Source organism: Salmo salar, chromosome ssa14 (genome assembly GCF_905237065.1).
Source record: "Salmo salar chromosome ssa14, Ssal_v3.1, whole genome shotgun sequence".
Lineage (NCBI taxonomy): Eukaryota > Metazoa > Chordata > Actinopteri > Salmoniformes > Salmonidae > Salmo > Salmo salar.
In genome coordinates, this window is record NC_059455.1 from 95,783,155 (window position 1) to 95,809,506 (window position 26,352).

Sequence of the window (26,352 nt, forward strand, 5' to 3'; positions counted from 1 at the left end):
GTGATAGATGGTGTGTGTGTATTGTGATAGATGGTGTGTGTGTGTGTATTGTGATGGATGGTGTGTATTGTGATAGATGGTGTGTGTGTGTATTGTGATGGATGGTGTGTGTGTATTGTGATGGATGGTGTGTGTGTGTATTGTGATGGATGGTGTGTGTGTATTGTGATGGATGGTGTGTGTGTATTGTGATGGATGGTGTGTGTGTATTGTGATGGATGGTGTGTGTGTATTGTGATAGATGGTGTGTGTGTATTGTGATAGATGGTGTGTGTGTGTGTATTGTGATAGATGGTGTGTGTGTATTGTGATGGATGGTGTGTGTGTGTATTGTGATGGATGGTGTGTGTGTATTGTGATGGATGGTGTGTGTGTATTGTGATAGATGGTGGGGTGTGTGTATTGTGATAGATGGTGGGGTGTGTATTGTGATAGATGGTGTGTGTGTATTGTGATAGATGGTGGGGTGTGTGTGTATTGTGATAGATGGTGGGGTGTGTATTGTGATAGATGGTGTGTGTGTATTGTGATAGATGGTGGGGTGTGTGTGTATTGTGATAGATGGTGGGGTGTGTGTGTATTGTGATGGATGGTGTGTGTGTATTGTGATGGATGGTGGGGTGTGTATTGTGATGGATGGTGGGGTGTGTGTGTATTGTGATAGATGGTGGGGTGTGTGTATTGTGATAGATGGTGTGTGTGTATTGTGATAGATGGTGTGTGTGTATTGTGATAGATGGTGGGGTGTGTGTATTGTGATAGATGGTGTGTGTGTGTATTGTGATAGATGGTGTGTGTGTATTGTGATAGATGGTGTGTGTGTGTATTGTGATAGATGGTGTGTGTGTATTGTGATATATGATGGTGTGTGTGTATTGTGATAGATGGTGTGTGTGTGTATTGTGATAGATGGTGGGGTGTGTGTGTATTGTGATAGATGGTGTGTGTGTATTGTGATATATGATGGTGTGTGTGTGTATTGTGATATATGGTGTGTGTGTATTGTGATAGATGGTGTGTGTGTATTGTGATAGATGGTGTGTGTGTATTGTGATAGATGGTGTGTGTATTGTGATAGATGGTGGGGTGTGTGTGTGTATTGTGATGGATGGTGGGGTGTGTGTGTGTATTGTGATAGATGGTGTGTGTGTATTGTGATAGATGGTGTGTGTGTATTGTGATAGATGGTGTGTGTGTATTGTGATAGATGGTGTGTGTGTATTGTGATATATGATGGTGTGTGTATTGTGATAGATGGTGGGGTGTGTGTGTGTATTGTGATAGATGGTGTGTGTGTATTGTGATAGATGGTGTGTGTGTATTGTGATAGATGGTGGGGTGTGTGTGTGTATTGTGATAGATGGTGTGTGTGTATTGTGATAGATGGTGTGTGTGTATTGTGATAGATGGTGTGTGTGTATTGTGATATATGATGGTGTGTGTATTGTGATAGATGGTGGGGTGTGTGTGTGTATTGTGATAGATGGTGTGTGTGTATTGTGATAGATGGTGTGTGTGTATTGTGATAGATGGTGGGGTGTGTGTGTGTATTGTGATATATGGTGTGTGTGTATTGTGATAGATGGTGTGTGTGTATTGTGATAGATGGTGTGTGTGTATTGTGATAGATGGTGTGTGTGTATTGTGATAGATGGTGTGTGTGTATTGTGATAGATGGTGTGTGTGTATTGTGATATATGATGGTGTGTGTATTGTGATAGATGGTGGGGTGTGTGTGTGTATTGTGATAGATGGTGTGTGTGTATTGTGATAGATGGTGTGTGTGTATTGTGATAGATGGTGGGGTGTGTGTGTGTATTGTGATATATGGTGTGTGTGTATTGTGATAGATGGTGTGTGTGTATTGTGATAGATGGTGTGTGTGTATTGTGATAGATGGTGTGTGTGTATTGTGATAGATGGTGGGGTGTGTGTGTGTATTGTGATAGATGGTGTGTGTGTATTGTGATAGATGGTGTGTGTGTATTGTGATAGATGGTGGGGTGTGTGTGTGTATTGTGATAGATGGTGTGTGTGTATTGTGATAGATGGTGTGTGTGTATTGTGATAGATGGTGTGTGTGTATTGTGATAGATGGTGGGGTGTGTGTTTTTATGTTTGGAAAAGCGTGGAGTTCAGTGAGTGAAAAGCATAACGGTTGTAAATCCCAGAGCCCATGTGTGTTCGTGAGCAGGGCTTGTGACAGAGAGAACTTTCAATTGTGTGCAGATATGGAATATACATTTTAAAATAAATGATAAACACAGTTTATTTATTTATTGTCCTATCATGATGGAACGGTCCCTAACCTTATACCCAAAACACCCACCTGAGAGACCCATACGCTAAGGAGAAGTCCTTAAATGTTTTATGGGCCTAATGCAAGTAGCCTGTACACAACCAAATCAGAAAGATGAATGTGGTCAGAGACCTACTAAAGCAGCACTGCCCTCTCAAGATTATGAGTCTGCCTGGCAGGGTTGGTGCTTCAAAGCCAAAGCCCCCTGATAGGAGAGCGTAATATACAAGGACATTCTCCAAGCTGCTAATGAGAACCTTGACGACCTTGTACCTTGCCGGCGGGAGTCCCGGTGGGGTGCCCCCACCCAGGCAGTGGCAGAGCTGGCAACACTAGCTACAGTAACCCATGGGGAGGGGGTCACACACGGACAATCAGAGGGGGAGCAAAATATTAAAATGTCTGACTGCACAGAGATGCTTGAGAATACGGTCACTAAGGGGGACCAGTGTGTGTGTGTGTGTGTGTGTGTGTGTGTGTGTGTGTGTGTGTGTGTGTGTGTGTGTGTGTGTGTGTGTGTGTGTGTGTGTGTGTGTGTGTGTGTGTGTGTGCGTGTGTGTGTGTGTGTGTATCCCACAACTGTTGCTAGGGAGTAAAGATGTTAGGACGATATAGGATGAATCACAATAATATTATGCTAAAATAATATTTGCTTGAAAAAAAAAAAAAATTGTATTGGCAATCCTGGTTATAGGTAACAATCCTTTGTATGAACTGCCTACATTATTACAAATTGTATTTGTTAATTATGGAAATTAAGATAGGCAGGATTTTTAATCTATATATATATATTATTAAAATGTGTATATATATATATATATATTAAAATGTGTGTATATATATATATATATATACACATTTTAATAGCTATATATATATTATATTATATTATATATATATATATTTGGAGGTTGAGCTGCTTCTGTTCTGTGGGTTTCACTGTCAAATCAAATCAAATTGTATTTGTCACGTACACATGGTTAGCAGATGTTAATGCGAGTGTAGTGAAATGCTTGTGCTTCTAGTTCCGACAATGCAGTAATATCCAACGAGTAATCTAACCTAACAATTTCACAACAATTACCTTATACACAGAAGTGTAAAGGAATTAATAAGAATATGAACATATACATATATATGAATGAGTGATGGTATAGAACAGCATAGGCAAGATGCAGTAGATGGTATCGAGTACAGTATATACATATGAGATGAGTAATGTAGGGTATGTTATATAAAACATTATATAAAGTGGCATTGTTTAAAGTGGTTAGTGATACATTTATTACATACATTTGTTCCTTTATTAAAGTGGCTGGAGTTGAGTCAGTATGTTGGCAGCAGCCACTCAATGTTAGTGATGGCTGTTTAACAGTCTGATGGCCTTGAGATAGAAGCTGTTTTTCAGTCTCTCGTTCCCTGCTTTGATGCACCTGTACTGACCTCGCCTTCTGGATGATAGCGGGGTGAACAGGCAGTGGCTCGGGTGGTTGTGGTCCTTGATGATCTTTTTGGCCTTCCTGTGACATCGGGTGGTGTAGGTGTCCTGGAAGGCAGGTAGTTTGCCCCCGGTGATGCGTTGTGCAGACCTCACTATCCTCTGGAGAGCCTTCCGGTTATGGGCGGAGCAGTTGCCGTACCAGGCAGTGATACAGCCCGACAGGATGCTCTCGATTGTGCATCTGTAAAAGGTTTTGAGTGTTTTTGGTGACAAGCTGAATTTCTTTAGCCTTCTGAGGTTGAAGTGGTGCTGGTGCGCCTTCTTCAACACGCTGTCTGTGTGGGTGGACCATTTCAGTTTGTCCGTGATGTGTACGCCGAGGAACTTAAAACTTTCTACCCTTTCCACTACTGTCCCGTCGATGTGGATAGGGGGGTGCTCCCTCTGCTGTTTCCTGAAGTCCACAATCATCTCCTTTGTTTTGTCTGCTCTTTTCCAAGGAAGGGACCCGGTCTCTCGGCCGGTCGCTAGGATGACAACCCAACTTGAGATGGGGAGGGCTTTTAGCGGGTGGAATAGTGGGGAACAATTGGAGGTTTACTTAGTAGCTGTCATGTCCTGACCAGTAAAGGGGATATTTGTTATTGTAGTTTGGTCAGGACGTGGCAGGGGGTGTTTGTTTTATGTGGTTCGGGGTTTGTTGGGGTATGTATTTATGTAAGAGGGGTGTTTGTTTTATGTGTTCCAGGGTTTTTGGGTATTGTTCCATGTTTTGTATTTCTATGGTTTTTCTATGTTGTGTATTTCTTTGTGTTGGCCTGGTATGGCTCTCAATCAGGAACAGCTGTACATCGTTGTTGCTGATTGGGAGTCATACTTAGGTAGCCCTTTTTCCACCTGTCTTTTGTGGGAAGTTGTTTTTGCACTGCTGTGTTTAGCCTGCAATACTGTGCGTCCGTTCGTTTTCTTGTTATGTTATTTAAGTGTTCAATAAAAGTTAAAATGAGCACTCAACCCGCTGCGCCTTGGTCTACTACATACGACGGCCGTTACAGTAGCAGTGCAAATATCATGGTACAGCTATATGGACACTCAATCACTATGGTACTTTTTAAAGGTGAGTTTACAAACATATATTCTGATAAATATATTTGAAACTTGTACCTCATTATGGTAAATGGTGAAATTAGTATAGCCAGTTATAATTGTAAAGGCTTAGCAGATAATAAGAAAAGACGATCAGTATTTACCTGGCTAAAAGAGAAGGAATGTAATATCTATTGTTTACAGGAAACTCATTCAACAATTTTAGATGAAGGTGAGTGGAAAATGGTCTGGGGGGGCGAAATATATTTCTCCCATGGGGCAAAGAAATTCAGAAGGGGTGATGGTTTTAATTAACAGTAATTTTGATATAAATGTGCAAATTGTCCAAACAGATCCTCAAGGTAGATGGATTATTTTACATACATGTCACGTCCTGACCAGTAAAGGGGCTGTTTGTTATTGTAGTTTGTTTAGGGTTGTTTGGGTTATGTTCTATGTTAGTGTATTTCTATGTTATTTCCAATTTTCTATTTCTATGTGGTGTTTATTGGGTTGACCTTCAATTGGAGGCAGCTGCTTCTCGTTGCCTCTGATTGAAGGTCCTATTTATAGGGGTGTTTGTTCGATGGGGGTTTGTGGGTAGTTGTTTCCTGGTTTAGTGTTTGTTGCACCTGACGGGACTGTTTGGAGTCGTTTGTTTTGTATACGTGTTTATTTTGTTTTTCCTTCTTCAAATTATAAAAGAAGATGAGTATACATTTTCCCGCTGCGTTTTGGTCTACACCTTACGACAATCGTGACAATACAATTGAAGTCGGAAGTTCACATGCACTTAGGTTGGAGTCATTAAAACTCGGTTTTCAACCACTCCACAAATTTCTTGTTAATAACAAACTATAGTTTTGACAAGTCAGTTAGGACATCTACTTTGTGCATGACAGAAGTAATTTTTCCAACAATTGTTTACAGACAGATTATTTCACTTATAATTCACTGTACCACAATTCCAGTGGGTCAGAAGTTTACATACACTAAGTTGACTGTGTCTTTAAACAGTTTGGAAAATTCCAGAAAATGATGTCATGGCTTTAGAAGCTTCTGATAGGCTAATGGACATCATTTGAGTCAATTGGAGGTGTACCTGTGGATGTATTTCAAGGCTCAGTGCCTCTTTGCTTGACATCATGGAAAAATCAAAAGAAATCAGCCAAGACCTCAGAAAAAAAATTGTAGACCTCCACAAGTCTGGTTCATCCTTGGGAGCAATATCCAAATGCATGAAGGCTACCCGACACGTTTGACCCAAGTTAAACAATTTAAAGGCAATGCTACCAAATACTAATTGAGTGTATTTAAACTTCTGACCCAATGGGAATGTGATGAAAGAAATAAAAGCTGAAATAAATAATTCTCTACTATTATTCTGACATTTCACATTCTTAAAATAAAGTGGTGGTCCTAACTGACCTAAGACAGGGAATTTTTACTGGGATTAAATGTCAGGAACTGTGAAAAACTGAGTTTAAATGTATTTGGCTAAAATGTATGTAAAATTCCGACTTCAACTGTATGTTATTGGACCATAAACAGATATGTCTCATTAACCTATACGGTCCAAATAATGATGATCCACACTTCTTTGAAAGTATCTATAACTGATCAACCCTATAAGCAATACAAGACTATTATTACGGTGGGAGATTATAATACGGTTTTAAATACCTCAATGAGCCGTAAAGGAAATCACACTACAAACTATCCCCTCACGCTCTTAAAGGAAATCAGGAATATCATGGATATATTGGAACTAGTGGATATATGGAGGCTGAAATCAATCCCTCTCCTTTTCCCTCATTGTATAGGACACTAGTAAATGTGCCTTTAGAGGCCATGCAATTCAGTACTCATCTCTAAAACAAGAGCTATTTAGGTGAGAAGACTCCATACTAACAAAGGATATAGAAGGTCTAACTGTCACGTCGTTCGTCGGAAGGACCGGACCAAAGGGCAGCCTGTGTATCGTTCCACAAATGTTATTGAACTGTGAAACTATGCAAGATACACAAATAAACTAAAGAACAACAAACCGTGACAAAGAGGTGCAACATACACTAACTCAAAAACAATCTCCCACAAACCCAGTTGGGGAAAAACAACTACTTAAGTATGAACTCCAATTAGAGACAATGATGACCAGCTGCCTCTAATTGGAGATCATCCCCCCAAAAAAAACATCAACATAGAAATACAAAAACTAGAACATAACAACATAGAAAATCTAAACTAGAAGAAAAAACCTGTCACGCCCTGACCTACTCTATCATAGAAAATGACAGCTTTCTATGGTCAGGACGTGACACTAACAGAACAGATAGATAGCAATAAAAACTTTACCATCGAGGCTCAGAGTAAGTTAGAGGAAACACAAAAAGAAATGGAGGAATTTATTCAAGAAAGATCAAGTGTAATAAATTATAAAAATAAAGCAAGACCAGATGGAATATGGGGAAAAATGCATACAATTATTTTCTAATCTTCAACATAGAAATGCTACCAAAAATCATTTGCTGAAATGAGTCACCTATGTTTCACCAAATGATATTTTGAAAGAGGAAGTAAAGTACTTTAAGCATATGTTTTCATTTCAGTCTCTTCCATCTCCACTAACCAAAGATAATTGTATGTTTTTTCTTTCTATTAATAATGTAAAATTAACACGTGTACAGAAAGACTCATGTGAAGGCCAAATTACAGAGGAGGAACTTCTTGATGCAATTAAAGCCTTTAAGTCTGGGAAAACTTCAGGGCTGGATGACGGTACAGTGGAAGTACAGTTGAAGTCGGAAGTTTACATACACTTAGGTTGGAGTCATTAAAACTCGTTTTTCAACCACTCCACAAATTTCTTGTTAACAAACTATAGTTTTGGCAAGTCGGTTAGGACATCTACTTTTTCATGACACAAGTCATTTTTCCAACAATTATTTAAAGACAGATTATTTCACTTATAATTCACTGTATCACAATTCCAGTGGGTCAGAAGTTTACATACACTAAGTTGACTGTGCCTTTAAACAGCTTGGAAAATTCCAGAAAATGATGTCATGGCTTTAGAAGCTTCTGATAGACTAATTTACATCATTTGAGTTAATTGGAGGTGTACCTGTGGATTTATTTCAAGGCCTACCTTCAACCTCAGTGCCTCTTTGCTTGACCTCATGGAAAAATCAAAACATTTTCAGAAAAAATGTGTAGACCTCCACAAGTCTGGTTCACCCTTGGGAGCAATTTCCAAACGCCTGAAGGTACCACGTTCATCTGTACAAACAATAGTATGCAAGTATAAACACCATGGGACCACGCTGCCGTCATACCGCTCAGGAAGGAGACGCGTTCTGTCTCTTAGAGATAAACGTACTTTGGTGCGAAAAGTGCAAATCAATCCCAGAACTACAGCAAAGGACCTTGTGAAGATGCTGGAGGAAACAGGTAGAGAAGTCATGTGACATATTTATTTTCTGATCACATGACGTGGGGAGCAGTGTCCTTACTATGTCATGAAGTGAGGAGCAGTGTCCTTACTGTGTCATGAAGTGGAGAGCAGTGTCCTTACTATGTCATGAAGTGGAGAGCAGTGTCATGAAGTGAGGAGCAGTGTCCTTTCTGTGTCATGAAGTGAGGAGCAGTGTCCTTACTGTGTCGTACATTTCTGGTTTCAGAGATCTGAACGGGTCACTCTACTGAAAGCTCAGTCTACTGACGATCGGCTTTGTCCATCGTTGAAAACTGATGTTTTCTGGCCATGTTTTCTTTATCTTGTGGTTAAATTACTAATTTCACTCTTGCAGATGGTCATACAAGATTGTTGTCTGTTTACAATGACATCTTGACAGATTGTTTGGGAGATGTCGGAAGGACGGATGGACAGACAGATGTTTCACCTGTGTTAGCAGTTGACGTTACTCTTCAATAACACAGACCCCAAATAGCAAATCAGGAGGAGAAAAATTGGTTTATTCAAATAGGAGATGTTATGCTGAGAGGTAGATGTTCATTCTCCCCTATCCTCAGTGATTCTGTCCTCAGTGATTCTGTCCTCAGTGATTCTCTTCAGTGATTCTCTCCAGTGAACACAGGGACAGGATAAAGTTTATAACCCAGCCCTAGCCTGTGGATGACCAATTAGAATTCCTTGCAATAAAACTGGGCCAATGGCCAAATAACAAGTATCCTGTTTCAGGTTCAATGTGTAAACAATTTGGACCAATGAGAACTTGCCATGTAGCTATGAGTCCTGGAATGAAATTCCTCCCATGTATCTGACCCATTGATCATTAATCGCCTGTTACAGAAAAAAACACTTTCCATTGATCGTTATTGTTCTATTGACTCTCGTCCTCTGAGTTGTGTATTTATCTTGAAAATATTCTCACACCTGCTATCTGATTGCCTCTGACATCTTCAATGATGTCAATATGGATGTAAGTCAATTCTGAAAAGCAACTGATGAACACCGAAAAACGAATTTCTCCAATGAAGGGTGAATTTTCAGTTCATTTTTCATCATGAGGTCACCAAGAGAACCTCAGAACCATGTAATTCCACTGTCTGGTCTCAACCATAGAATTACAATAAAATAAGGATGGAAATGTTCCCTTTGAATGGGAATGTCTGTTCTATAATTTCGAACTCTACGCTCTTTACATTTCCTGGAACAACAACCTCTAAGAAATTCATTAAAGCACAAACAATCGTCTCTTGTTCTTATTTGATCTTATTCATCTTTTTTTTCTCATGGATACAGCTAGTCATGAGATGCTTGGTAATCGAGATCAGAGGAAGACAGTTATACAGCAGGAGAAGCTAATACATTGTCTAGGTTTAAATGTGTTAGCTTTTTGTCAACATGACTCACATGTGTTTTATTGAGAAGTGAGGACAAGGCAAGGGGTGAAAACACCAAGTCCTTAAAGAGCAACTGCACCTTAAAAAACCTATTTTCATTTTGAAAACGCCCTATGTGGCATCGATATGACTCAGAAACATTTACTGTAGGGTCAAAATAGACTATAAAGCGTAAAATAGGATCATTTTAATCATAAAGTCAGTCTCGGCCAAAACATGTTTGTGATGATTGGAAAATAATGGTATGTTGGAATGAAGGGTACCGTAACAGTTTTCCTTGGCATGAGTTTATTTCAATCTTACCCACATGCCCACAGCATGTAGCACCCAAGTAACCATCAATCCGAAGCACAGCACTCGACCCGATCGTAATGCCCATGGTCAATTTGGTTTGACGTTCAATATCACTATGGGGCTAGTTAGGGACCATCAGTAAATTACACAACGTACATGTGACAATATATTTAAATGTCAATAGCTCCAAATTTCCCAGCATTATTAAAAACCTCAAACCAACTATAAATTGTAGAAATTAACTTACAAATATTGAAAGCATTTAATGAGGCAACTAAAAGATCTGCAACATGAAAATATTGTGCAATTTACAATTTACTGACGGTCCCTAACTAGCCCCATAGAGAGGCTATCAAATGTCAAACCAACTTTGCCACGTTTGCACACAAGCCTGCTGAAGATAATTGCCGAAAGAAGTAGGCTAGGACTAGCTAGCCTAGGCAACTTTAAGACTCAAGACCTGCTCTAGTTTGGCTTCAGTCATGGCTGCTGCATTTATTAATGACCAAGCCGAAAAACGAGGCCAAATCAGGAAGTTTAGCCCCACTGTGAGTTCATTTGATTGTTGCTCATCAGAATCATGTCATACACATTAGCTATGAAAAGACCTTGTCTGTGATCCTGGAATGGGCAGCGCACTCACTCACTCACTCACTCACTCACTCACACATACACACTCATATATACACACACACACTCTCACTCACTCATATACACACACACACACACACACACACACACTCTCACTCATATATACACACACTCTCACTCATATATACACACACACATACACACCACACACACACATACACTCATATACACACACACACACATACACTCATATACACACAACAAACACGACTGAGAGACAGAGGAAGGAAGGCATCATCAGATGAGCACTTTATATCCATTTACTGGAAACCAGAGAGAGAGGGAAAGAGAGAGAGAGAGGGAAAGAGAGAGAGGTAAGTGAGAGAGAGAGAGAGAGGTAAGTGAGAGAGAGAGAGAGAGGTAAGTGAAAGAGAGAGAGAGAGAGAGGTAAGTGAAAGAGAGAGAGAGAGAGTGTGTGTGTGAGCATATGTGTATACAGTGCTGAGAAAAAGTATTTTCCCCCTTTCTGATTTTTCTCTGCTTTTGCATATTTTTTGTACTGGATGTTGGCGCGGGTCCCCAGATGGCGCGGGTCCCCAGATGGCACGGTCCCCAGATGGCATGGATCCCCAGATGGCATGGATCCCCAGATGGCACGGTCCCCAGATGGCACGGGTCCCCAGATGGCATGGATCCCCAGATGGCATGGATCCCCAGATGGCACGGGTCCCCAGATGGCACGGGTCCCCAGGTGGCACGGGTCCCCAGGTGGCACGGGTCCCCAGATGGCATGGGTCCCCAGGGCAGGTCCCCAGCATGGGTCCCCAGATGGCACGGGTCCCCAGATGGCACGGGTCCCCAGGTGGCACGGGTCCCCAGATGGCGTGGGTCCCCAGATCCTCAAAAGGTTCTACAGCTGCACCATCGAGAGCATCCTGACCGGTTGCATCACTGCCTGGTATGGCAACTGCTCGGCATCTGACCGTAAGGTGCTACAGAGGGTACTGCGTATGGCCCAGTACATCACTGGGGCCAAGCTTCCTGCCATCCAGGACCTATATAATAGGCGGTGTCAGAGGAAGGCCCAAAGATTTGTCAGAGACTCCAGTCACCCAAGTTATAGTCTGTTTTTCTCTGCTACCGCACGGCAAGCGGTACCGGAGCACCAAGTCAAGGACCAAAAGGCTCCTCAACAGCTTCTACCCCCAAGCCATAAGACTGCTGAACAATTCATAAAAACCGCCACCGCACAGTTTACATTGCCACCCCCCCCATGTACACTGCTGCTACTCGCTGTTTATTATCTATGCATAGTCACTTCACTCCCACCTACATGTACAGATTACTTCAACTAACCTGTACCCCCCCACATTGACTCGGTACCGGTACCCCCTGTATATAACCTCCACATTGACTCTGTATCGGTAGCCCCTGTATATAGCCTCCACACTGACTCTGTACCGGTACCCCCTGTATATAGCCTCCACATTGACTCTGTACCGGTACCCCCTGTATATATCCTCCACATTGACTCTGTACCGTAACACCCTGTATATAGCCTCCACATTGACTCTGTATCGGTACCCCCTGTATATAGCCTCCACATTGACTCTGTACCGGTACCCCCTGTATATAGCCTCCACATTGACTCTGTATCGGTACCCCCTGTATATAGCCTCCACATTGACTCTGTACCGGTACCCCCTGTATATAGTCTCCACATTGACTCTGTACCGGTACCCCCTGTATATAGCCTCCACATTGACTCTGTACTGGTACCCCCTGTATATAGTCTCCACATTGACTCTGTACCGGTACCCCCTGTATATAGCCTCCACACTGACTTGGTACCGGTACCCCCTGTATATAGCCTCCACACTGACTCGGTATCGGTGCCCCCTGTATATAGCCTCCACATTGACTCTGTATCGGTGCCCCCTGTATATAGTCTCCACATTGACTCTGTACCGGTACCCCCTGTATATAGCCTCCACATTGACTCTGTATCGGTGCCCCCTGTATGTAGCCTCATTATTGTTATTCTTATTTAGTTACTTTTTATTATTTCTTTTTATTTTAGTCTACTTGGTAAATATTTTCTTCTTCTAGAACTGCGCTGTTGGTTAAGGGCTTGTAAGTCAGCATTTCACGGTAAAGTCTACACTTGTTGTATTCGGCATGTGACAAATAAAGTTTGGTTTGATGTTATCAGATCTTCAACCAAAACCTAACATTAGATAAAGGGAACCTGAGTGAACAAATAACAACTTATTTCATAAACAAAGTTATGCAACACCCAATGCCCCAGGTGAAAAAAGGAATTGCCTCCTTACAGTCAATAACTGGTTGTGTCACCTTTTAGCTGCAACGACTCCAACCAACCACTTCCTGTAGTTGTTGATCAGTCTCTCACGTCGCTGTGGAGGAATTCTGACCCACTCTTCCATGCGGAACTGCTTTAACTCAGTGACATTTGTGGGTTTTCAAGCATGAACTGCTCGTTTCAAGTCCTGCCACAACATCTCAATTGGGATTAGGTCTGGACTTTGAATAGGCCATTCCAAAACTTCAAATTTATTGCTTTTTTTTAGCCATTTTCATGTAGACTTGATTGCGTGTTTTGGATTGTTGTCTTACTGCATGACCCAGCTGTGCTTCAGCTTCAGCTCACAAACAGATGGCCTGACATTCTCCTGTAGAATTCTCTGATACAGAGCAGAATTCATGGTTCCTTACTATTAAGGCAAGTCATCCAGATCCTGAGGCAGCAAAGCATCCCCAAACCATCACACTACCACCACCATGCTGGACCACTGGTATGAGGTTCTTACTGTGGAATGCAGTGTTCGGTTTTCGACCAGACCTAATGGGACTCATCTCGTCCAAAAAGTTGACTCTAGTTTGCCAAAAGGCACCAAGAACCACTGGGATGATCATCAGGAAGAATGTTCTATGGACAGATGATTCAAAAGCATAACTTTTTTAACAACTTTTTCTCACGGCACTGTAGAGTATGCGTACGTGTCTCTATCTCTCTTTCTCTCTGTGTGTGTGTGTGTGTGTGTGTGTGTGTGTGTGTGTGTGTGTGTGTGTGTGTGTGTGTGTGTTCATACATGTGTCTGTGTGCCGACTGCATCGAGAAATAGTGTACTAAGCACTGCCATCTCATTGTGAAACCTAACTAAATCCATAATAAGCACATTTTCTCTCCCAAAATAAAATCCCTTTAGCCACAGCCAATGAACAAAGTCTCCATCGTAAACAAAGCTTCTCCTCTTTAATCAAATCTATTTAAACAACACAGTGTTAGACACGGGACAGGATGCCAGCACTCCAGGTCCATAAAGACACGGGACAGGATGCCAGCACTCTAGGTCCATAAAGACACGGGACAGGATGTCAGCACTCCAGGTCCATAAAGACACAGGACAGGATGTCAGCACTCCAGGTCCATAAAGACACAGGACAGGATGTCAGCACTCTAGGTCCATAAAGACACAGGACAGGATGCCAGCACTCCAGGTCCATAAAGACACAGGACAGGATGTCAGCACTCCAGGTCCATAAAGACACGGGACAGGATGTCAGCACTCCAGGTCCATAAAGACACAGGACAGGATGCCAGCACTCCAGGTCCATAAAGACACAGGACAGGATGCCAGCACTCTAGGTCCATAAAGACACAGGACAGGATGCCAGCACTCCAGGTCCATAAAGACACAGGACAGGATGTCAGCACTCCAGGTCCATAAAGACACGGGACAGGATGCCAGCACTCTAGGTCCATAAAGACACAGGACAGGATGCCAGCACTCCAGGTCCATAAAGACACAGGACAGGATGCCAGCACTCTAGGTCCATAAAGACACGGGACAGGATGTCAGCACTCTAGGTCCATAAAGACACAGGACAGGATGTCAGCACTCCAGGTCCATAAAGACACGGGACAGGATGCCAGCACTCTAGGTCCATAAAGACACAGGACAGGATGCCAGCACTCCAGGTCCATAAAGACACGGGACAGGATGCCAGCACTCCAGGTCCATAAAGACACGGGACAGGATGCCAGCACTCCAGGTCCATAAAGACACGGGACAGGATGCCAGCACTCCAGGTCCATAAAGACACGGGACAGGATGCCAGCACTCCAGGTCCATAAAGACACAGGACAGGATGCCAGCACTCTAGGTCCATAAAGACACGGGACAGGATGTCAGCACTCTAGGTCCATAAAGACACAGGACAGGATGCCAGCACTCCAGGTCCATAAAGACACGGGACAGGATGTCAGCACTCTAGGTCCATAAAGACACGGGACAGGATGCCAGCACTCCAGGTCCATAAAGACACAGGACTGTGGAAGAGGTAAGAAGAGGTAAGATACTCATAAGATAAGGTACTCATAAGATAAGATAAGTACTCATAAGATAAGATACTCATCAACTGTACTGACAATACTGTAGATAGAAAATGGAGGAAATGTGGGATCACTATGTGTTGATTAAGTGATCCAATATACCATAATGATGACACCTGGCTTAACTTTACAACTCAAGGCTGTGTTGGCCTACAGGCAAGATGACATCACATGAGCGTTACTGGTAAACAAAGTGATATGTACAGTACCAGTCAAAAGTTTGGACACACCTACTCATTCATGGGTTTTTCATTATTTTATTTACTATTTTCTACATTGTAGAATAAAAGTGAAGACATCAAAACTATGAAATAACACAGATGGAATTACGTAGTAACTAAAAAAGGTGTTAAACAAATCAAACTATATTTTATATTTGAGATTCTTCAAAGTAGCCAACCTTTGCCTTGATGACAGCATTGCACACTCTTGGCACGTGGAATTTCTTTCTTTCTTAATGCGTTTGAGCTAATCAGTTGTGTTGTGACAAGGTAGGGGTGGTATACAGAAGATAGCCCTATATGGTAAAAAAAAAAAAACAGAGTTCAAAGTTGATTTATTACCATGGAAACCGTGAGCATCCTGGCTCAACAGACAAGAAATTCCATCAGAGGTTGAATATTGTAAAAACATTCCAGGAAAACATTGGGTCTTAAAATAAGTGGATTCATTACACATGGAGAGAGACTCTCCTACATACAGATGTAGGATCTTCATTTGAGCCAACTTGCTGCAGCTGGAAAATAATCTTTGCAGCAAAAGGAAATGTGAATTATTATGTGGATTGTAAATTAATGGATTTTTTTTGTAGGGGTTGATGCAGTTTTTGTTAAGGGAAATTAAAAAACTTTAGAATAATTTTAAAACTTTGAATACACTAGAAGCTTGAATTTCATTCTCAGCAACAAAAGAGTGATCAAATGAAGTTCCTACATCTGTACATGTGTTCAGATAACAGAATCAGAACGGAAATGTTGACTGGATCAACGGAAAAGTTGTGAAAAGTGCAGTGTTGTGGAAGGTGAATGTATTTGGGGTTTATCTACAGGGAAAGAGTGTTCAGAGGGTTCACATTAAACTTATCAGCACAGGGGCATATTTAGCAGAGTTTTCCACTCCAGATAGACACACCTAGGCTACAAGGTAAACCCACCCACAAACACACACACGCAAGCACGCGCGCACACACACGCACACACGCGCACACACACGTGCGCACACACACAAACACATGCGACATAAAGAACTAAAACATAGAGTACATCTGTCTGCATGAGAATCAACCCACCAGAACAGTCTGATACATGTGTCTGCATGAGAAACAACCCAACAGAACAGTGGTCTGTGACATCTGTCTGCATGAGAAACAACCCAACAGAACAGTCTGATACATCTGTCTGCATGAGAAACAACCCAACAGAACAGTCTAATACATCTGTCTGCATGAGAAACAACTCACCAGAACAGTGGTCTGTGACATCTGTCTGCATGAGAAACAACCCAACAGAACAGTCTGATACATCTGTCTGCATGAGAAACAACCCAACAGAACAGTCTGATACATCTGTCTGCATGAGAAACAACCACAGAAAGTCTTGACATCTGTCTGCATGAGAAACAACCCAACAGAACAGTCTGATACATCTGTCTGCATGAGAAACAACCCAACAGAACAGTCTGATACATCTGTCTGCATGAGAAACAACCCAACAGAACAGTGAAGTCTGATACTTGGAGCAAACTCAGTGTTTTCCCTTTCTTAGACACTAGACCAATAAGCAGTGACCTCAGAGCTGACTAAGGAAGAATCAGCATTGGAATATCGCAATCCTCTAAGGCAGGGGTCTTCAACTTTTTCTTGCCCAGGGACCCCGTCCCAGGCAATCCGGCGACCCAGGGACCCCTAGCAGGCAATCCAGCGACCCAGGGACCCCCTCGCAGGCAATCCGGTGACCCAGGGACCCCAATGAAGGGAAGAGGAAGTGTAAACTGGTGTAATGGGGCCCAATGAGGATGAGGAGTAGAGAAATAAAGTTGACATCATTAATTGACAATGTCATCCTCGTTTCTACTGTAGCTATGTAATACATGTTTCTATTGTTCTGTTGTTGTAAGTAATATTCAAATCAAATCAAAAATGTATTTGTCACGTGCGCCGAATACAACAGGTGTAGTAGACCTCACAGTGAAATGCTGAATACAACAGGTGTAGTAGACCTCACAGTGAAATGTTGAATACAACAGGTGTAGTAGACCTTACAGTGAAATGCTGAATACAACAGGTGTAGTAGACCTCACAGTGAAATGCTGAATACAACAGGTGTAGTAGACCTTACAGTGAAATGCTGAATACAACAGGTGTAGTAGACCTTACAGTGAAATGCTGAATACAACAGGTGTAGTAGACCTCACAGTGAAATGCTGAATACAACAGGTGTAGTAGACCTTACAGTGAAATGCTGAATACAACAGGTGTAGTAGACCTCACAGTGAAATGCTGAATACAACAGGTGTAGTAGACCTTACAGTGAAATGCTTACTTACAGGCTCTAACCAATAGTGCAACAAAAAAAAGGTGTGTGTGTGTGTGTGTGTGTGTGTGTGTGTAGGTAAGTAAAGAAATAAAACAACAGTAAAAAGACATTTGAAAATAAGAGTAGCAAGGCTATATACAGACACCAGTTAGTCAGGCTGATTGAGGTAGTATGTACATGTAGATATGGTTAAAGTGACTATGCATATAAGATAAACAGAGAGTAGCAGCAGGTAAAAGGAGGGGTTGGGGGGGACACACACAATGTAAATAGTCCAGGTAGCCATTTGGTTACCTGTTCAGGAGTCTTATGGCTTGGGGGTAAAAACTGTTGAGAAGCCATTTTGTCCTAGACTTGGCACTCCGGTACCGCTTGCCATGCGGTAGTAGAGAGAACAGTCTATGACTGGGGTGGCTGGGGTCTTTGAGGCCTTCCTCTGACACCGCCTGGTATAGAGGTCCTGGATGGCAGGAAGCTTGGCCCCAGTGATGCACTGGGCCGTACGCACTACCCTCTGAAGTGCCTTGCGGTCGGAGGCCGAGCAGTTGCCATGTTAGTTTGTTGGTGATGTGGACACCAAGGAACTTGAAGCTCTCAACCTGCTCCACTACAGCCCCATCCATGAGAATGGGGGCGTGCTCGGTCCTCCTTTTCCTGTAGTCCACAATCATGTCCTTTGTCTTGATCACGTTGAGGAAGAGGTTGTTGTCCTTGCACCACACGGTCAGGTCTCTGACCTCCTCCCTATAGGCTGTCTCATCGTTGTCCATGATCAGTGTTGACACTGTTGTGTCATTGGCAAACTTATTAATGGTGTTGGAGTCGTGCCTGGCCATGCAGTCATGAGTGAACAAGGAGTACAGGAGGGGACTGAGCACGCACCCCTGAGAGGGCCCCATGTTGACGATCAGCGTGATGGATATGTTGTTACCTACCCTTACCACCTGGGGGCGGCCTGTCAGGAAGTCCATGATCCAAATGACTAAGTGAGGTGTTTAGTCCCAGGGTCCTTAGCTCAGTGATGAGCTTTGAGGGCACTATGGTGTTGAATGCTGAGCTGTAGTCAATGAACAGCATTCTCACGTAGGTGTTCCTTTTGTCCAGGTGGGAAAGGGCAGTGTGGAGTGCAATAGAGATTGCATCATCTGTGGATCTGTTTGGGCGGTATGCAGTTTGGAGTGGGTCTGGGGTTTCTGGGATAATGGTGTTGATGTGAGCCATTACCAGCCTTTCAAAGCACTTCATGGCTACAGACGTGAGTGCTACGGTTCGATAGTCATTTAGGCAGGTTACCTTTGTGTTCTTGGGCACAGGGACTATGGTGGTCTGCTTGAAACATGTTGGTATTACAGACTCAGTCAGAGAGAGGTTTAAAATGTCAGTGAAGACACTTGCCTGTTAGTCAGCGCATGCTCGGAGTACATGTCCTGGTAATCTGTCTGGCCCTGCGGCCTTGTGAATGTTGACCAGTTTAAAGGTCTTACTCAAATTGGCTGCGGAGAGCATTATCACACAGTCGTCCAGAACAGTTGATGCATGTTTCAGTGTTACTTGCCTCAAAGCGAGCATAGAAGTTATTTAGCTTGTCTGGTAGGCTTGTGTCACTGGGCAGCTCTTGGCTGTACTTCCCTTTGTAGTCTGTAATAGTTTGCAAGCCCTGCCACATCCGACGAGTGTTGGATCCGGTGTAGTACGATTTGATCTTAGTCCTGTTTTTACGCTTTGCCTGTTTGATGGTTCATAGTGGGATTTCTTATAAGCTTCCGGGTTAGAGTCCCGTTCCTTGAAAGCGGTAGCTCTACACTCTACCTGTAATCCATGGCTTCTGGTTGGGGTATGTACGTACAGTCACTGTGGGACGACGTCGTCGATGCACTTATTGATGAAGCCAGTGACTGATGTGGTGTACTCCTCAATGACATCTGAAGAATCCCAGGACATATTCCAGTCTGTGCTAGAAAAACAGTCCTGTAGTTTAGCATCTGCTTCATCTGACCACTTTTTTTTATAGACTGAGTCACTGGTGCTTCCTGCTTTAATTTTTGGTTGTAAGCAGGAATCAGGACGGTAGAATTATGGTCAGATTTGCCAAATGGAGAGCTTTGTACACGTCTCTGTGTGTGGAGTAAAGGTGGTCTAGAGTTCTTTTCCACCTGGTTGCACATTTAACATGCTGATAGAAATTAGGTACAACTGATTTAAGTTTCCCTGCATTAAAGTCCCCGGCCACTAGGAGCTCCGCCTCTGGATAAGCGTTTTCCTGTTTGCTGATGGCGGTATACAGACATTTTTACATTTTACATTTTAGTCATTTAGCAGACGCTCTTATCCAGAGCGATTTACAGTATTGAATGCATACATTTCATACATTTAAAAAAAAATGTTTTTCGTACTGGTCCCCCGTGGGAATCGAACCCAAAACCCTGGCGTTGCAAACACCATGCTCTACCAACTGAGCCACACGGGAAATGGCTTATTGAGTGTGGTTTTAGTGCCAGCATCGGTCTCTGGTGGTATGTAGACAGCTACGAAAAATACAGATGAAAACTCTCTAGGTAGATAGTGTGGTCTACAGCTTATCATGAGATACTCTACCTCAGGTGAGCAAAACCTCGAGACTTCCTTAGATATCGTTCCACCAGCTGTTGTTTACAAATATGCATAGGCCCCCGCCCCGTGTCTTACCAGAGGCTGCTCTTCTATCCTACCGTTAGAGTGTATAACTCGCCAGCTGTATGTTATTAATGTTGTCGTTCAGCCACAACTCAGTGAAACACAAGATATTACAGTATTTAATGTCCCGTTATTAGGATATATAAACATCAATTGCAACACTCACTACAGAGTTACAAACTGCCTCTCTGTCTTCGGTTGCAACACTCAGTACAGAGAACTGTTCGTCGGGAGCTTCATGAAATGGGTTTCCATGGCCGAGCAGCTACACACAAGCCTAAGATCACCATGCACAATGCCAAGCTTCACCTGGAGTGGTGTAAAGCTCGCTGCCATTGGACTCTAGAGCATTGGAAACACGTTCTCTGGAGTGATGAATCATGTTTCACCATCTGGCAGTACGACGGACAAATCTGGGTTTGGCAAATGCCAGGAGAACGCTACCTGCCCCAATGCATAGTGCCAACTGTAAAGTTTGGTGGAGGAGGAATAATGGTCTGTGACTGTTTTTCATTGTTAGGGCTAGACCCCTTAGTTCAAGTGAAGGGAAATCTTAACACTGTAGCATACAAGGACATTCTAGATGATTCTATGCTTCCAACTTTGTGGCAACAGTTTGGGGAATACCTTTTCCTGTTTCAACATGACAATGCCCCCGTGCACAAAGCGAGGTCCTTACAGAAATGGTTTGTCGAGATTAGTGCGGAAGAACTTGACTGGCCTTCACAGAGCCCTGACCTCAACCCCATAGAACACCTTTGGGATGAATTGGAACGGCGACTGCGTGCCAGGCCTAATCCAACATCAGCGCCCGACCTAACTAATGCTATTGTGGCTGAATGGAAGCAAGTCCCCGCAGCGATGTTCCAACATCTAGTGGAAAGCCTTCCCAGAAGAGTGGAGGCTGTTATAGCAGCAAAGGGGGGGACCAACTCCATATTAATGCCAATGATTTTAGAATGAGATGATGGATGAGCAGGTGTCCACATACTTTTGGTCAAGTAGTGTATATAAACACACAATATATTTACACAGATACACGCACATCACTGTCAGTACATCAACTACCACACAATATCATGGATCTTTACACAGACCCATTCACATCAACGTCAGTAACTTCTGCTACCTCCTATTGTTACACAGTCAGCTTGTCTCCTCTCCACAAGGTAACAGCTGTTCATGCTTTTGACACCATCGTTACTACAACCAGAGATAATGACCATTTACACATTGGAATATAGAACTTTCTCAAGAAAGATCTAGAAGACAGATGACATCATGCTTCTGACATCACAGACTGCTGAAATCAATTAAATCCCCCAAAACATTCCCACTGATCATCCAGATCGTCCTACCTGTTTTGAGTTTATCCACCCGCCCAAAGTGCCAGAAGGATTTGGTGTTCCCTGAGCGGGGGCTGGGGTTTGGACCAGGTTTAGAGCCTGAGCGGGGGTCAGGGTTGAGGTGTGAAGAGGGTCTGTTGCGGGCTTCAGGGACCCTCTTCTTGTTCTTGTGGACGCTGTTCCCCATGTTGAAGGAATCCGGGGTAATCCTCACCCCCCTACATGGGGTCTAGAGTCCAGGTGAAGGAGGTGTCCCAAAAGGCAACATCTGGATAGTCCCTCTTCAAGAGCTCACACCCCCCTGGTCCTGGAGCTCACACCCCCCTGGTCCTGGAACTCACACCCCCCCTGGTCCTGGAACTCACACCCCCCTGGTCCTGGAACTCACCCCCCCCCTGGTCCTGGAACTCACCCCCCCCTGGTCCTGGAACTCACACCCCCCTGGTCCTGGAACTCACACCCCCCCTGGTCCTGGAACTCACACCCCCCCTGGTCCTGGAACTCACACCCCCCTGTCCTGGAACTCACACCCCCCTGGTCCTGGAACTCACACCCCTCTGGTCCTGGAACTCACCCTCCACCTGGTCCTGGAACTCACACCCCCCTGGTCCTGGAACTCACACCCCCTGGTCCTGGAACTCACACCCCCCTGGACCTGGAACTCACACCCCCCTGGTCCTGGAACTCACACCCCTCTGGTCCTGGAACTCACACACAGTCACAAACAGTTTAGCATACACACACTACTGGAAAAACTCACTCAAACACTCAATCCCATGCTTTGTCATGCCTTCCCTGTTTTCGCTAAATACACATTCGTGTTGCTCTAAATCTGGCTAGACACTCACTCATACACTCACACTCCACATCACCCTAGTAAACAAACACACACTCTCACATCACCCTAGTAAACAAACACACACTCCCACAGTTCCAGCTACACACCAACACACTGACACAGTTCCAGCCTGAGAACCACCACACACCTACCCTCACAACCTCATCGCTACGCCTGTCACACAAATAAGCTGCTTACACACTCTCTCACAAACCCACTGCTCACTGTTCCTTGCGCACACACTCTCCCAGTCCAATACACCCAGCAGCAGTGACCGTACTGATCCACTCAGCAAGCCTGTCTGTGTGTGCCCCTCCCACTCTCTCTCTCTCTCACACTCTCTCTCTCACTCTCTCTCTCTCTCTCTCACTCTCTCTCTCACGTTCTCTCTCTGTCTCTCTCTGTCTCTCTCACTGTCTCTCTCTGTCTGTCTCTCTCTCTCTCTCACGTTCTCTCTCTGTCTCTCTCTGTCTCTCTCACTGTCTCTCTCTGTCTGTCTCTCTCTCTCTCTTTCTCTCTTTCTCTCTCTCTCTCTCTCTCTCTCTCTCTCTTTCTCTCTTTCTCTCTCTCTCTCTCTCTCTCTTTCTCTCTCTGTCTCTCCCTCTCTCTGTCTCCCTCCCTCCCGTCTCTCTGTTTATGTCTCCGACACAGTTTTGTTCTTTTCTCTCGGTGTGTGGACTCTCTCCACTTCTTCTGTCTGTTTTCTGGATGTTTTCATCTATCGTAATTATTTTATTTGCTCTCTATTCTCTGAAGAGAGGATCCTCAAACTACTCCAGTGTTTACTCAGACCAGAACAGCTCATCTGTCTGTCAAGCTGTACACAACAACACCCAGAACAGGTTGTGGGTCTGTCAAACTAGACTACACAACAACACCCAGAACAGGTTGTGGGTCTGTCAAACTAGACTATACAACAACACCCAGAACAGGTTGTGGGTCTGTCAAACTAGACTATACAACAACACCCAGAACATGTTGTGGGTCTGTCAAACTAGACTATACAACAACACCCAGAACATGTTGTGGGTCTGTCAAACTAGACTATACAACAACACCCAGAACAGGTTGTGGGTCTGTCAAACTAGACTACACAACAACACCCAGAACAGGTTGTGGGTCTGTCAAACTAGACTATACAACAACACCCAGAACAGGTTGTGGGTCTGTCAAACTAGACTATACAACAACACCCAGAACATGTTGTGGGTCTGTCAAACTAGACTACACAACAACACCCAGAACAGGTTGTGGGTCTGTCAAACTAGACTATACAACAACACCCAGAACAGGTTGTGGGTCTGTCAAGCTGTACACAAGAACACCCAGAACAGGTTGTGGGTCTGTCAAACTAGACTACACAACAACACCCAGAACAGGTTGTGGGTCTGTCAAACTAGACTATACAACAACACCCAGAACATGTTGTGGGTCTGTCAAACTAGACTACACAACAAACATGACGAACATCTCCTGTCAACACAGACTGTGATTAAGGGAAGACACAAACAAATGACATTTTTACCCAGTAAAACTATTACCCTATTAAACTGTTTCCCTATTAAACTATTACCCTATTACCTTATTAAACTATTAACCTATTAAACTGTTACCCTATCAAACTATTAACCTATTAATCAATCACCCTATTACCCTACTACACTATTGAACTATTACCCTACAAAACTATTAGCCTATTAAACTATTACCCTATTAAACAATTACCCTATTACCCTATTAAACAATTACCCTATTAAACAATTACCCTATTAAACAATTACCCTATTAAACAATTACCCTATTAAACAATTACCCTACTAAACTATTAAGCTATTACCCTATTAAACTATTACCCAATTAAACTATTAAACCATTACCCTATTAAACTGTTTCCCTATTAAACTATTACCCTATTAAACTATCAAACTATTACCATATTAAACTATTACCCAAATAAACTATTATCATATAAAACTATTACCATTACAAAACTTTCCCAGGCTGTGTCACAACCAGCCTTGAGACCCATAGAGAGGCGCACAATTGGCTCAGCATCTTCTGGGTTAGGGGAGGGTTTGGCAAAGAGGGGCTTTACTTGACTCATCGCGACTCCTTGTGGTAGGCCGGTCGTCAGTTGAACGATGTTTCCTCCGACACATTGGTGCCTCCAGGTTTTGAGGTTTTAGCGAGTCATGTTTCGACCTCTCCCAGGCCCGTTGGGGAGTTTCAGCGACGAGACAAGATGGGAGAAGAAAAAAAAAGTATGATCAACGTAAATAATATTGTGGCAAACTGGCTCAGAGTAAGATCCTACATCTGTAGCTACAACATGGTCATGGTCATCATGGTGATTCATATAACGTTGCTATATCATGACCCTTCTGCCTGATGTTTATCCTATAGCCCAGCCCAGCAGCTGTTGAGTAGAGGCTGTGATAAGGAAGACATTTACAGTGAGCCACTAGAAGGGCGGAGGAGAGGTGGAGGGGCGGTAGTGGAGAGGAACTGGAGAGATTGAGGGGGGGGATTTACAAACCTCAATTTTACAGGCCAGTTCAGCTATTAGTTCAGCTATTTACCGTAAGGTTAATATAAGATTAGGAGAGATGGGACAGTGACATAGGAGAGAGAGAGAGGAGAGAGGAGAGAAGAGAGAGGAGAGAGGAGAGAAGAGAGAGGAGAGAGAGAAGAGAGAGAGGAGAGAGAGGAGAGAGAGGAGAGAGAGGAGAGAGAAGAGAGAAGAGAGAGGAGTGAAGAGAGAGGAGAGAGGCGAGAGGAGAGAGAGGAGAGAAGAGAGAAGAGAGAAGAGAGAAGAGAGAGGAGAGAGGAGAGAGGAGAGAAGGGAGAGAGAGGAGAGAGGAGAGAAGAGAGAAGAGAGAAGAGAGAGGAGAGAAGAGAGAGAAGAGAGAGGAGAGAGAGGAGAGAGGGGAGAGGGAGAGAGAGAGGAGAGAAGAGAGAAGAGAGAAGAGAGAAGAGAGAGGAGAGAGAGAGAGAGAGAGAGAGAGAGAGAGAGAGAGAGGAGAGAAGGGAGAAGGGAGAAGAGAGAGAGAGAGAGAGAGAGAGAGAGAGAGAGAGAGATAGAGAGGGGAGAGGGAGAGATAGAGAGGGGAGAGAGGGAGATAGAGAAGAGAGAGAGAGAGAAGAGAGAGAGAGAACATCAACTAGAGAGAGAAGAGAGAGAGAGAGAGGGGGGAGACAGAGAGAGAAGAGAGAGAGGAGAGAGAAGAGAGAGAGAGGAGAGAGAGGAGAGAAGAGAGAGGAGAGAGAGAGAGGAGAGAGGAGAGAGAGAGAACATCCACTAGAGAGAGGAGAGTCCTGTACACTACTGTTAATGGTAATGGATCCTGTATAAACGGATCCCACAGAGTGAGGCTGTCCATTAGTATACTAACATAACATTCTAACAGTCTGGTTTATGACTCCATACGTCAGCAAAACAACATGTCAGACATGCCCCAGATACTCCCATAAGATAGATGGTGAGTGAGTGAGTGAGTGAGTGAGTGAGTGTGTGTGTGTGTGTGTGTGTGTGTGTGTGTGTGTGTGTGTGTGTGTGTGTGTGTGTGTGTGTGTGTGTGTGTGTGTGTGTGTGTGTGTGTGTGTGTGTGTGTGTGTGTGTGTGTGTGTGTGTGTGTTTGTAAATGTGGCATTATGGCTAAAGTTTAAGTGCGTGAGGGTGTGTGTAGAATGTAGACTAGTCGTCAAGGTATGCAGCCGTCACCAGGGAAAGGTGTTGTCAGGGTAACCATCAGTGGGGCACGGCCTCAGGACAGGATTAGGAATTCTACCTCTCCCTCTGTGTGTGTGTGTGTGTGTGCGTGCGTGCGTGTGTGTGTGTGTGTGCGTGTGTGTGTGTGTGTGTGTGTGTGTGGCTCTTGTCTAGGCCTGAGATAACCTACCCAACACTCCCACCTAGTGGTTAACTGAGGTCACAAACTGAACTGATTGTTTCAGCAAGGAACACTGA

The 26,352-nt window shown here is 43.6% G+C and overlaps 1 protein-coding gene across 4 annotated transcripts in view; it reads right to left on the reverse strand.

Annotated features, from left to right (window-relative positions):
* LOC106570725 (uncharacterized protein KIAA1522 homolog) overlaps nt 1–26,352 on the reverse strand; it is a 125,346-nt gene that overhangs the window by 69,975 nt on the left and 29,019 nt on the right. Inside the window, exon 1 of one of the 4 annotated variants that reach the window (XM_014143208.2) lies at nt 21,560–21,911. The exons of the other annotated variants lie outside the window; for them this stretch is intronic. Within the exon in view, the coding sequence (XP_013998683.2) occupies nt 21,560–21,734 (175 nt within the window). The 5' untranslated portion in view covers nt 21,735–21,911. Of the gene's footprint in view, nt 1–21,559; nt 21,912–26,352 lie in introns of those variants that run through there. 4 annotated transcript variants of the gene reach the window in all.